The sequence below is a fragment of the Boleophthalmus pectinirostris genome, unplaced genomic scaffold, assembly GCF_026225935.1.
Source record: "Boleophthalmus pectinirostris isolate CB_2022bp ecotype Guang Dong unplaced genomic scaffold, ASM2622593v1 HiC_scaffold_1, whole genome shotgun sequence".
Taxonomy (NCBI): domain Eukaryota; kingdom Metazoa; phylum Chordata; class Actinopteri; order Gobiiformes; family Gobiidae; genus Boleophthalmus; species Boleophthalmus pectinirostris.
The window spans coordinates 6,871,240-6,883,732 of record NW_026570970.1 but is presented as its reverse complement, the minus strand read 5'-3'; the positions used below and the strand labels follow the sequence as shown (position 1 = coordinate 6,883,732).

The following is a 12,493-nucleotide window of genomic DNA, read 5'->3' as shown; positions in this document are numbered from 1 at the left end:
CCAAGTCTCACGATACGATATCATCACAGTATGAACCTCACAGTACGATATTTATTGCGATATCGTGGGAAAGCTCACGATTAGGGAAGTAACAATATCCAAATCACTCTGTACGCTATTTTCATGATATATATCTATTGCGATATGTTATGGAAGTGAACAAAAACAAAATTTAAAATGCCTTGACAAGACTTAATCCAAAGGAATAAGACTTAAAAGTGCTTAGAACTGTTATTTCTTCTTGAAATTTGCACTGAAATGGAGCAAAGGATCATGGTCTATGTAGTTCCCTCTGTCTTTTTTAGCCATTGCTGCACCATAACTTTTAACTGAAGCAAAGAGACTTGTAATTCGATATATTTTGATGGTCCACGATATTATTATGAGAACTTTGATGAACCGATATCACGATATTTTGATTATTGTTACATCTCTAATTCCTATTATTGGTATTCAAATTCTAGAGTGTGATGATGAGACAGATTTTCCTATTGGTTACAAAGGTAAATTCACAAATGTTGAACCTGATCATTTCTAAGAGTGACTAGACTCAAGAACTCACTGTATTATAACAAAAAACATCATCATAACAACATAAATTCCACTTTTAATATGGCCCTATAGAATGTTGTGATGTCATCTGAAACCCAAGAATATGATTATCTCACCTGGGTCCCTCTCTGATCTCGCGTCCGTTCCTGTACCACTTGACGTCGGCCTTGTCTTTGGTCAGTTTGCACGTGAACTCTGCGTCCTCGAACTCTGTAATCGTTTGGTCCTTGAGGTGCACGGAGAAGTCTGTGGGAGCCTCGCTGATGATGAGCTCTGCCGTGGATTTGCTCTCCCCGGCCACGGCGGTGTACTCGCCCTCGTCGGCCAGCAGGCAGTCTTTGATGGTGAGCGTGTGTTTGTCCTTGTCCACTTTGTAGACCACGCGTTTGCTGAAGGTGATCTCCTCGCCGCCCTTCATCCACTTGATCGTGGCCTTGAGACGGTTGACTTTGCAGGAGAAGCTGACGGTCTTCTTCTCTTGGGTGTCGACATCCTCCAGAGGGACGATGATTCTCAGGCTCTCCTCTGAATCAAGAAGAAAGCAAAAGTTGTTTTATATTATTCTTGTGTTTTTCACCCAGTGGGATTACGTATAAACAGTACAAAGTGCACTTTTAACATTATCACAGGATCAAAATTGCCTTTTAAAGATCCTATATCACACAAAATTCACTCTTGTGAGCTTTAACTCTTTCCCCCCTGGACGCCTACTAGGAACAACCCATACATATGTTACTAGGGCTGCCCATAGAGCATAACTGCATAAAAGAAAACAGACTTCCACGAGTGATTTCAGGGCAATTTTGGTTCATAATCAAGTATAAAGCCCGGATAGTTTGTTTGGACAGACGCATCAGCGGCATTCTCATCTTCATAAGTTTCACTCTGTGTAAGTCCGTCGCTGTCGCTGTTTTCCACTTTATAATCACCCTCATCATCACTTTGAAATCTATAAAAGTCACTTTCTCTAAACTTATCCATAAAATACGTCCGCTCCTCATTATTTCTAAAACTGTGCGCCGCAGCGCGATCTTTCCATTACACGTGTTTCGTGTTGTGTTTTTTCCGGAAGCTACCATCGTCACTACTTCGATTAACTTCGGAAAAAATCGGCGAAAACATATCCTTGAATCCTAATGGTCAGTCTAGTGTGGGTTGTAGTGGCCCCCACCGATCACAGTCTCTGTTTAAATGTGAAAAACCGAGCCATTTCTAAAGGTCGTCAAATCACGTCTTTAGTGATACGGCGGAGGTGTCAAAAGTCGTCATTAAGGGTTCAGGGGGGTCGTCAAATGTCGTCTTCATGGGGGAAAGAGTTAAACCATGTTATAATGCTATTACCACCTCAAAAACAGACCTGAAGTTGTGTTTTGGTTGAATTTTCTTGCATTATTAGTCTGTCTCCAAAGCTCAAAATGCTCTGTTCCACCGTGTGAGGTCATGTATTGGTAGTTTTCACATTACACAACTACCTTTTGTCGATAGGGATTGGCAAATTCAGGGTTGAAATTATCCAAATGATTCTAGTGAAGGTGTATGGAGTTTAAAAACAGTGGAGCACTTCCTGTATTACTGAGAACAACTGTTTGTTACAAGGAAACAACGTTATAACATAGATCAGACTAGGGGTGTGCAAAAATATCAATATATCGTATCGTTTAATGTGCTGATACAGTATCGATATCATGGGCTGCTGTACTGATATATCGCCAAGAGTATTTTTGGGTATATTTTACTAAATTATTTTGTTACAGAGCTACAGTTTTGTTGCTTGTTTAGAGGAAAGAAACTAGTTTATGTGACACATTTGACATTTTCACTGTTTTGATGATTAAAATACTTACGTTTCATATTAACTTTGCATAAAAAAGTGGTTTAACAAAGACTTTTAGTGTCACAGCCATTATTTAAGACATTATTTTTTATTGAACTGTATCGAATTGTTTTGAAATATATTGCACTGAATCAAAAGTGCACGGTATCGAGGTATGTATCGTATCGACAACTTCATAATGAAATGCAGCCCTAGATCAGACAATAGTGTAATACAGACCCTTTAAATCAAAACCGACCTTTGACAGTGAGGTTGCCAGAGCTCTTGGCCTGCTCTCCTCTCTGGTTGGTCAGGTTGATGCTGTAGTTGGCTTCGTCTCCCTTCTGGGCGTCCTTGATCCTCAGGGAGAAGACATTGTCGCGCTGAACCATCACGTGTTTGCTGCTCTCGAAGAGGGTCTCGTCGTTCTTCAGCCACTTGGCCTTGGCTCCCTCCGAGTTCACCTCACAGTTCAGGACGATCTCCTGCCCCTCCAGAACCTCGGTGTCCTTCAGCGGCGTGATAACCTTCAGTTTCTCTGCAGGGGACACAGGCAGGCATTGGTTTGGAGCACAGTGTGGCAGGGTAATGCTTTGCTCTGTGATATGGGGTGTGTGTGTTTGTGTGTGTGTGTGTTTGTGTCTGAGTGGACAGTGTGAATTTATCTTACTGTTGAATATAATAATAATAATAATAATAATATAAATAATAATAATAATTAATTTCTATAAATCAGGGACTGCAGATGAAAACTATTTAGCTATAGGCTAAATTCAGACTGTTGCCTGAAGTGACCCAAATCTGATTTTTTCGCTCCTATGCTCCCGTATCTGATCTTTTAATGACACAGATTCGATTTTTTCAAATGTGACCCAGCCCACTTGGATATGTGCTCCTAAAACTGATACTAGGGCTACGTTCAGACTGCAGGGCTTAACGCTCAATTCAGATTTTTTTGTGAAATCCTATGTTTTTGCGAGGTCGTTCACATTTCCAATTAAATGCGACTTGTATGTTTCTCTTGTACCGGAGCCAGAACATGTACAACTTACTTGTTTTAAAGAGGAGACTGAGAAGGAGAAGGACGAGGTTTTTGGCCGTGGCGTTTTGTGGGGCAGTGGCAGCGACGTCCGTTGAAAGGAACGTGTGGATGTGGAGACGTAGCCAAGAGTGGTGAGTGGTGATGTGCTTCGCTTCAGTGACACGGAGTTCATTAACAATTTTCACCTACTTCAGCGCAGAATAGTGACGTTTGTGGCTTGTTGATAACGTGTAGGTCGAATGAATGCGCTTTGGCCGTTCAGACTGAAGGCGCACGTCAAAAGATCGGATATGTATCGGTTTCAGGAGCACATATCCAAGTGTCCTGGGTTAAATTTGAAAAAATTGGATCTGTGTCGTTCAGACTGTCATTAAAAGATCAGATACAGGTGACATAGAGGCCAAAAAATCGGATTTGGGTCACTTCAAGCTGCAGTCTGAACGTTATTATATTAAATTAACTGTACTATTCTACCCTCCTATGTCCATAAGTATAAGTGTAAGTCTCAGGCCTGTCTTACCGTGCACAGTGAGGTCAGCACTGGCTCTGGTTGTTCCGATCATCACCGTGTATGCGCCTTCGTCTTTCAGGTCGGCGTTCTTGATGACCAGCGTTCTCCTCTTTCCGTCACTGACCATCTGGTATTTGTCACCGGCTTCAAGCTCCTTGTCACCTTTCTTCCATTTGACTTCAAACGTTTCCTTGGAGACGGTGCAGGTGAACTCTGCCTTCTGACCCTCCACCACCTCCTGGTTCTGTGGCCTGGCGATGAACTCGGCAGCCAGTTCTGAAGAAAGAAAGAAAATGCAACAATTTAAATCTCAATTGGTTTTAATTTAAAGGCAAGGCAAGTTTAATTGTACAGCACAATTCGTACACAAAGTAATTCAAAGTGCTTTAAGGAATAACAAATACATTAAAATCACAATAAAAACAAATAAAAACATAAATAATCATCATAAAATTAAAAAAGAGAGAGAGAGAAACATTAATTTAGAGAGAAGAGTATGGAATGGCTTTCAGTGATTTGCAGCTAAACAGAACTGTTTTGAGCCTGGATTTAAACAGTGTCAAAGTAGAGTCTGTCTCACATGTTCAGAAAAACTGTTCCAGATTTTAGCTGCATGAATCTGAAACATTGACTCCCCGTGTTTAGTCGTGACTCTGGGCACCAGCAGGAGGCCGGGCCCTGAGCTCCTCACAGTGTGAGATGGTTCATATGGCACTAACATGTCACAGATGGACTTTGGTGCTCGGCCATGGAAAGATTTGTGCACAAGCAGAGCTGCTTTAAAGTCTCTGAGCCACAGGGGAAAGTGCAGAGACCTGAGCACAGGACTTATGTGCTCATAGTTCGAGTCAGGACCCGAGCTGCAGCGTTCTGGATGTACTGGAGCTAATTTTAATAATTTTAAAGGCCCTACGTTACACAAAATTGATTCTTATGAGCATTAAGCCATTTTATAATGTTATTATCCCCTCAACAACAGACCTGGAGTTGTGTTTAGTTTCATTCACACATGTTTGAGTAACTCTTTGTTATTAGTCTGTCTACATGTTCAAAATGTTCTGTTCCACCTTGTAATGTCGTGAAGTGGTAACAGCTACCTTTTACCTTTTGTTCAGTAGAGATTGGTAATTACAGGTTGGAAATCATCCAAATGATTCTAGTGAAGACGTATGGAGTTTAAAAACAGTTCCTGCACTTCCCGTATAACCAAATGACATGACAAAAGTGGAGCAGATTGTTTTCTGTTTGAGAGAAGAAGTAAAGCCTAAATCCGCAGGGCTTGTGTGTTAAACATGTGTGAATGAAACAAAACACAACTCCAGGTCTGTTTGTAATGAGGAAACCACATTATAACAGATCACAGAATAGAGTAAAATGGGCCTTTAAACACATACCGTTAATCTTAAGGTTCCCTGAGGTTTTGATGCTGGGGCTGAGTCTGCAGTTATATTCCCCGGCGTCGTCCAGTTTGAGGTCCTGGATGAGCAGGATGCGTCTCTTTCCGTCCACGATGTGCTCGTAGCGGCCGCCCTCGGGCAGCTCCTTGTCTCCTTTGTACCAGGTCACGTCGGCGCTGGGTTTGGACACCTCACAGATCAACTTCACGCTGTCGGTCTCTGTGCCCTCCACGTTGGCCAGGTTCTTTGTAAATCTCGCCTCCTCCTCTGCAGAGACAGAAATTAACTTGAGTGGTTGTAATTTGTGTCATATTAAACATACTCCAAATGACTTTTAATTTGTACTTGGAATATTATTGTCAACTACATTTATTTGATCAGTTTTATCAATTACACCTCCTGCTATGAGTTAGTCTAGTCTGGAGGTTCTTTGTAAATCTCACCACCTAATCTGTAGAGACAGCAACTGACTTGAGTGGTTGTACTTTTAAGCGTAATTTTAAACATACTTTCAATTTGTACTTAAAATATTACTGTAAAACTAAATTTATTTGATCAGTTTTATCGGTTACACTTCTTGTTCTTATAATCTTCACCATTAACAGTTACAACCTTCTTAGGCTGAAAAAAGAAACTTTCAAAACTCGACAAAAATCTTATTTTAGCCTCTTTTGACGCATAAGAACAACTGCGCTGGATTAATGAATGTTATTCTTTGTTATTCTGCACTCCACAAGGGGGAGACAACCTGACTTTGAACAAAAGGGATGCAACGATATTTGATATAATGTTGAATCGTATGATACTGGTCTCACGATTTGATACACATGTTCGATCGATACTGTGCTGCTATTTTGGTCCGAAAGGAAAACGGTTACGGCAGCATCCTCCACAGATGCAGCAGAAAACAGCTCCATAGGGATTTAGGGGACTTAGAGCTGAGATAATCTAACAGAGGTGGGTTTTATCTTTCAGTCTGTTTTTATTTTACGTTGATAGACCCAGGAATGACAAAGATATTAACTTTTAAATACTTTAGAATCACTTTTGGCTTCACATCGACTTCAATCAGAGGCGCTCCTATCCACACCGGAGATATACATGATCTATTTCTCAAACTCTAACTCATAACTTTACTCAGAAAACGGTCCGTTGAGACATTTCTATGTAATTTAACGTATTTCAGTGTTCAGAAAGGGGGGAGTGCAGTGTGTCTGTTAAGAGCACAGACTGTAGGGGGCAGTGTGGGAGGAGCTGCTGTTGCTGCGGGAAGAAGCACCCAGTGAGACTCAAGAGGAAAAGCAACAGTGTAGTGAATTATAAAATAGCCTGAGAAAGCACTATTCTTATTTTCACCCCATAAAAATGCTGTAAATCACTGAACCAAATGAGCTAAAACATTTCACATATAAACTATAGTTGTACTGTAATGTATTGTATGCATTGTTACATGAGATTTTTTTTTTTTTTGCATCTTAAAATATATGGAAATTGAACTGATATCGAGATACGTATCGAATCGTGGGAAAGCCATATCGTTGTATCCCTATTGAACAGGCATAGACACCTTTTCTGGGTGCTTTGTCGGAAGTGGATTTGAGCGGCTCTCGATGTCTGATTGCCTGGTAGTTTCTGTTTTTGGTGCAGAGTTTGTGGAGTGTTGTGCGTAGTTTTATCTAGTTATGTCTTTTTTTTTTTTGTCTGTTTTTGTTTTGCTTTTGTTAAATATTAAAATACATTTACAAAATAATAATAAGGTTTTAAAAATCAACCATGACTCCAGAATAAAGATGAACTGAACTGAAACTGAATTCAAATTCTTACCAACGACAGTGAGCATGCCGGAGGACTTGGAGGTCTTGGCGTCACATTCGTATTCTGCCTCGTCATCGAACACGGACTTGTGGATGACGAGAATGTGTTGGCGACCCTGTGCAATAATCTCGTACTTCTTTCCCTTCCTGATTTCACTTCCGTCTTTGAACCAGCGGACCTAGAGTACAAACAATGATCGGCTACGTCAAGAAAACAGAACAGTTCGTCGCTCGGTATTGACGTTTTTCAGAAGACTTACTTTGACATTTTCTCTGGACACTTCACATTCAAACCTGGCGGATTCCTTCTCTTTGACCTCGACGTCATGGAGCGGCTTAGAGAACTCAACATGTGGAGCTAGGAGGGGAAAAAAATAAGTAAAATTGAACATGATGACTGAAACAAAACGCAGGTAGTTACAAAAGGAGGTCTGCACATATTTATTTATTTTATTCTGTGGCTAGTCTTTCCTCACAACTTACTAGCCCTGGGTTTTAACATTATTTCTAATTATTTGCTGTACAATGTGGAACAAAATAACAAAAATATAAAATAAATATATCTCTGGATGAGGATCGAATCTAAATAAAAGAAAATATGCCTCATATTATAGTAGAAAATATAGTTTTGGGGCGATGCATAATATTTAACTGGCCTTAATGTTTTATGGGAATGTGTTAAATTAATCTACTGGCATTTGGCAAAAACTGAGGTCCATGTTTATCAGTCAAGAGTAAAATATCATATTAATATCATAGTTAATCAAAAAGTTATGAGCCAAATAACTATAAGCACATGATGCAAGGTAATTTAGGATGGGATTAGGCCTGTCACAATAACAAATTTTGACATTTTTGGGGAAATTTTGGGAAATATTGCCATAAACGATAATACTGAATCTACTTTATGCCACTGACACAAAGCAGGATAATCCCAGTGAACATATTTTTAAATATACTACAACAATAAAAGCCATAAGCTGCAACAAATAAAGATAAATAAAAGCAGAATTAACTAATAATTAGCCCTGGAAGTTATTTATTCTTAGCTTGGTTCGTCAGCCGATTTTACTTCGTAGAAACCATCTGACCTCGCAGTGTTAGAATTCGTTCGCTCGACTGTAGGCGGGTACTTTTTTTATTTAACTTTTTTTATCTAACTGGTAAATTAAGCTTTTTCCAAATCCCGTTGGAAGAAGGACAATAACGTCTTTCCTCTTGATGAAATTCACCAAACATTCTCTTTATTCCGGCTTTAAATCCTCGATCTTGAAAATCATTGGTAACACTGAATATATGGCTCTTCGCTGATTGGCTGGTGCCCAAATTTGCACTTCTGGGGTTTTTGCGAAGCGTCTATTGTATTTTAATTCCTGACCTAGTCGCTGGCGAGAAATGAAATTGAACGGAGGCACTAGATGGCACCAGCCTGGCTAATCTATTCTACCTTCTGCCGATCAAATCTCACGTTATTAATTAAAAATGGCAAGCAAACAAGATACTGAGCCCCAAAATATATTGTTCCAGCTTTCATATATTGAACAGCAAAGCCATTTTGTAATTACCGTGACAGGTTTAATTGTGAGTTTATATGTTTTTGTCCTTATTACTCCTCCATTTCGAGCTATAATGGACTTTGTAAATCATTTCAAAAGTTTGTATAGTTATGAATGAACATAGGTGTGTGTGTATGTTACACTTTGGTGCATTATTCATTCACTCCATACCCACCGGTGGTAAGATACTACTGTAGCCACAGCTGCCGCCCAGGGCAGACTAACAGAAGCGAGGCTGCCAATCTGCGGCCGTCCAGCCACCACCAACACACAAACCACTTTCATACAAGACAATATAGGTAAAGAGTCTTGCCTAAGGACACATCAACAGTTTTAGTTAGAAAGTTGGGGCTCAGTATCTATCATGTGTCATTTTCTTTCCTTTTTTTTGTTTTTTTGTTGTCAGATTTGAGCTGTAGACGGTTGAATAACAAATTTCAGTGGCTAATTATTGGTTCATTCTGCAATTTATTTGTTACAGCTCATATTTTAATGATAATGTCTATTTAAAAACTGTTTTTTCTGGGATTATCCAACTTTGTGTCAGTGGCAGCAGGTTCAGCATTATCATTTTATTATTATATTTTTCTCTGCAGCTTCTTTCCTTTTTTTTTGGTTATTTTTGTTGTCGGATTTGAGCTGTAGAGGGTTGAATAACAAATTTCTGTGGCTAATTATTGGTTCATTCTGCAATTTATTTGTTACAGCTCATATTTTAATGATACTGTCTATTTAAAAACTGGTTATTCTAATGATTAATGATTATCCTACTTGTCAGTCGGCGTCAGTAGATTCAGCATTATCATTTTATTATTATATATTTCTCTGCAGTGATATATTGTGTTAGGGTGACAGGCCTACTTCTTGGGACGCAACAACAGTTTGATTTTTTTATTCCAGCAATTCCCGGCGGCCTCACATTCGGGTACTAACCGAGCCTAGTCTTAGTTATATGTGTGCAAATATGTGTTGTATGTGTAAGCTCAAAATAAAATTAATCAAACAATGTAACACGAAATCTCTTTAACTTCCGGAGGCACTCACGCTCAACATTGAGGAAGCAGGAGGTTTTGAAATCTTTGGCGTCGCAGGTGTAGGTCCTGGAGTCGTCCAGAGTGCAGTCGTGAATGAGCAGTGTGCGTTTGCGGCCGTCCACTAAGATCTCATATTTTTTGGTCTTCCTGATTTCCTGTGAGTCTCTGAACCACGTGACCTCTGCGTTTTCTCGGGACACTTCGCATTCGAGTGTCGCGGTGGCTTCCTCTTCTACTGTTTGGTCCTCCAGTGGTTTTGTGAACTCTACTGGTGGCTCTGGAGACAAATAATTCATAGTGTTAGTGCAATTATAGTACATTTATCTGCAATCACAGTTTTTGGTACAGTTAATTATGAAAATGTTGTGATGGACAACAGGGCTGGAGGAACGTCCATCACCTGTTTCTATGGATATGTAATTTCTCTGCCTGGAATGTTCCACAGTATGACATTAAACAGCTTTACCTTAAGTTTATGTTATTAGGTTCTTCATTCAGACCAAGAGCCTTACATTTACCTTACATTTACTCAATTATAGCTCAAAAATACCTTGAAAAACAGGCATTCTGACTGTGAACAGGGTCGCCGCTCCACAAATCTGACCTGTAATTTGGTCTGGTTTGGTCTCCATGAAGATAGAAAAGTTGAATGCCATACTGTGAAACATTCCTAGTGCATTGTGTAGCTTTTCTGGTGAATCAGCCACCTGATTTTGTCTCCATGGAGAGGTTATTGCTTTGTCTAGAACAGACATGTCAAACTACAGATCAAATTTGGCTATTATTTTATATTCTGCTTGTTCTGGATTCAATGTTTAAGCAAAACTATTATTAAACATTTAATTTAAGAAAAGGTTTAACATTACATACCTCAAAAAAAGAGAAAACATGCAGAAATTTTGCAATAAATATTTAGTTTAGCCCACGACTTAGTCCCAGTTTTTGATTTTGGCCCTTTGTGAATTTGAGTTTGACACCCCTGGTCTAGAATGTTTCAGTGTATGATATTAAACCTTTCAATCAGATGTAGAGGCAACCCAGCTCACAGTCAGAATGCCTGTTTTTCTAAGATTTTGAGCTATAAAACCACCTATAATTGTATAAATGTAAGATAGAGTCATGCTGTGGTACATTTTTTTTTGTATTGACTCTTACCTTTGACAGTGAGAGTGGCCTCTGTTGTGAAATCTTTAGCGACGAGTTTAACCAGCCCAGCCTCGTGCAGCTGAACGTTACGGAGAGTCAAGCTGTGGACATTACCGTCCGCCTTCAGCACCACCTGTCAGGCAAAATCAAGGTAGTTTAGACGGGTTCTTTTACAATCAAACAGAACATAAAATTTAAGCTCTCACACCAAACCTGTTGTTTTTGAGAATGAAATTGTTATGTGACTCTTTGTCGCCTTTAGTAACTTGTATGGACCTTGTAAATTTCCCTGCAGGTTCAACTGAATACCACCGGTTTGCAGCCAAGACAAATCAACAGTAGCAGGTTCAACAGAATAAAAAATCTCAAATTAATACATATTTCAATGTTTTTTGGAGGGAAATTTTTAGACTAGAATAAAACTATACTCCTCACAATTATAATGATATGATAGTTAAAAGAATAAGCTTTTTCATTTTCATTTTAGGAAGTCTGTTCTGGCTAATTATAAGTACATTTTTAGAGCAAAATAAAACAAATTTTTCAGTTTTTTTAGGAGGACTTTTTTGGACTAGAATAAAACTTTACCGTGTTAAACTGCTGTGATAGTTACTACAAAAAGCTTTTTCATGTTTATTTGAAAAAAATCTATGCTCAGACCAATCATAAGCAAATTTCAAAGCTAAATAATACACATATTTCAGTATTTTTTAAGCTTTACTCTACACCAGTGTTTCCCAAACTTTTTTTCTGGGGACTCATATTTTAAAAGTCAGAAATCTTCACGATCCAAGTCAAAAGACATTATTCATAAATCACATAATAAAGGTGGATTTGAGCATTATTGAACATTAATGAGGATATTTTATTGTTGACTGAGTGATTGTGTCTCTCTGAACAATTAGTATTACTCAAATATTACCCGAAAAACAGCAATAAAAGGATCCATAAGTCGCCTATTTGGACATTAATTTCTTTTTCTTTTTAACATTCAGTTGAACCAGCAATATCGGAACAAAACAGTCAATAAAATAATTACAAAAGGATTAGAAATGATACAAAACGTGTTAACATTTCAACGTTTCTAATGCGATAGGTGGACCTGTCTGCTTTTTTTTTTGTAGCGTGTTCCAGTCTGGGGGGCAGGAGGAGAGCGCAACACGCATATCAGTGTCAGAACTACAAGCAGATCGTGACAAAGTGACCCCAAAAAAAAAAAAAAATCTCTGAGGATCGTGACTCAGTCTTTGGGAAACAATGCTCTACACGATTATAATAATATGATCGTCATAAGAATAACCTTTTTCATTTTTATTTTAATAACTTTCATTTTAGGAACTTTTATGGACCTCATAAAATTGCCTGCAGGTTCAGCTGAATGCCACCTGTTTGCAGCCAAGTCAAATCAACACTAGCAGAGTATAAAATCTCAATTCAAGCTAAATAATACACATATTTTAAAGTTTTTTGAGAGGCATTTTTGAACTAGAATAAACCTTCACTCTGCACAAGTCAAGATTAGAAAGATACCCACAAAAATCAGCTTTCCGTTTTTTTCTGCAGCTCTACAAATATTTCAAACTTTCCGATTTTCCCGACACTCTAAAAACCTGCTACAACTGAAATCA

The 12,493-nt window shown here is 38.8% G+C and overlaps 1 protein-coding gene across 1 annotated transcript in view; it reads right to left on the bottom strand.

Annotated features, from left to right (window-relative positions):
- The window catches only part of ttn.2 (titin, tandem duplicate 2), a 206,363-nt gene that overhangs the window by 86,398 nt on the left and 107,472 nt on the right, over positions 1-12,493 (bottom strand). Inside the window, 8 exon segments of the mRNA XM_055148379.1 lie at positions 669-1,077; positions 2,625-2,903; positions 3,928-4,194; positions 5,313-5,582; positions 7,140-7,308; positions 7,390-7,487; positions 9,730-9,996; positions 10,875-10,998. Of these exon segments, the coding sequence (XP_055004354.1) occupies positions 669-1,077; positions 2,625-2,903; positions 3,928-4,194; positions 5,313-5,582; positions 7,140-7,308; positions 7,390-7,487; positions 9,730-9,996; positions 10,875-10,998 (1,883 nt within the window).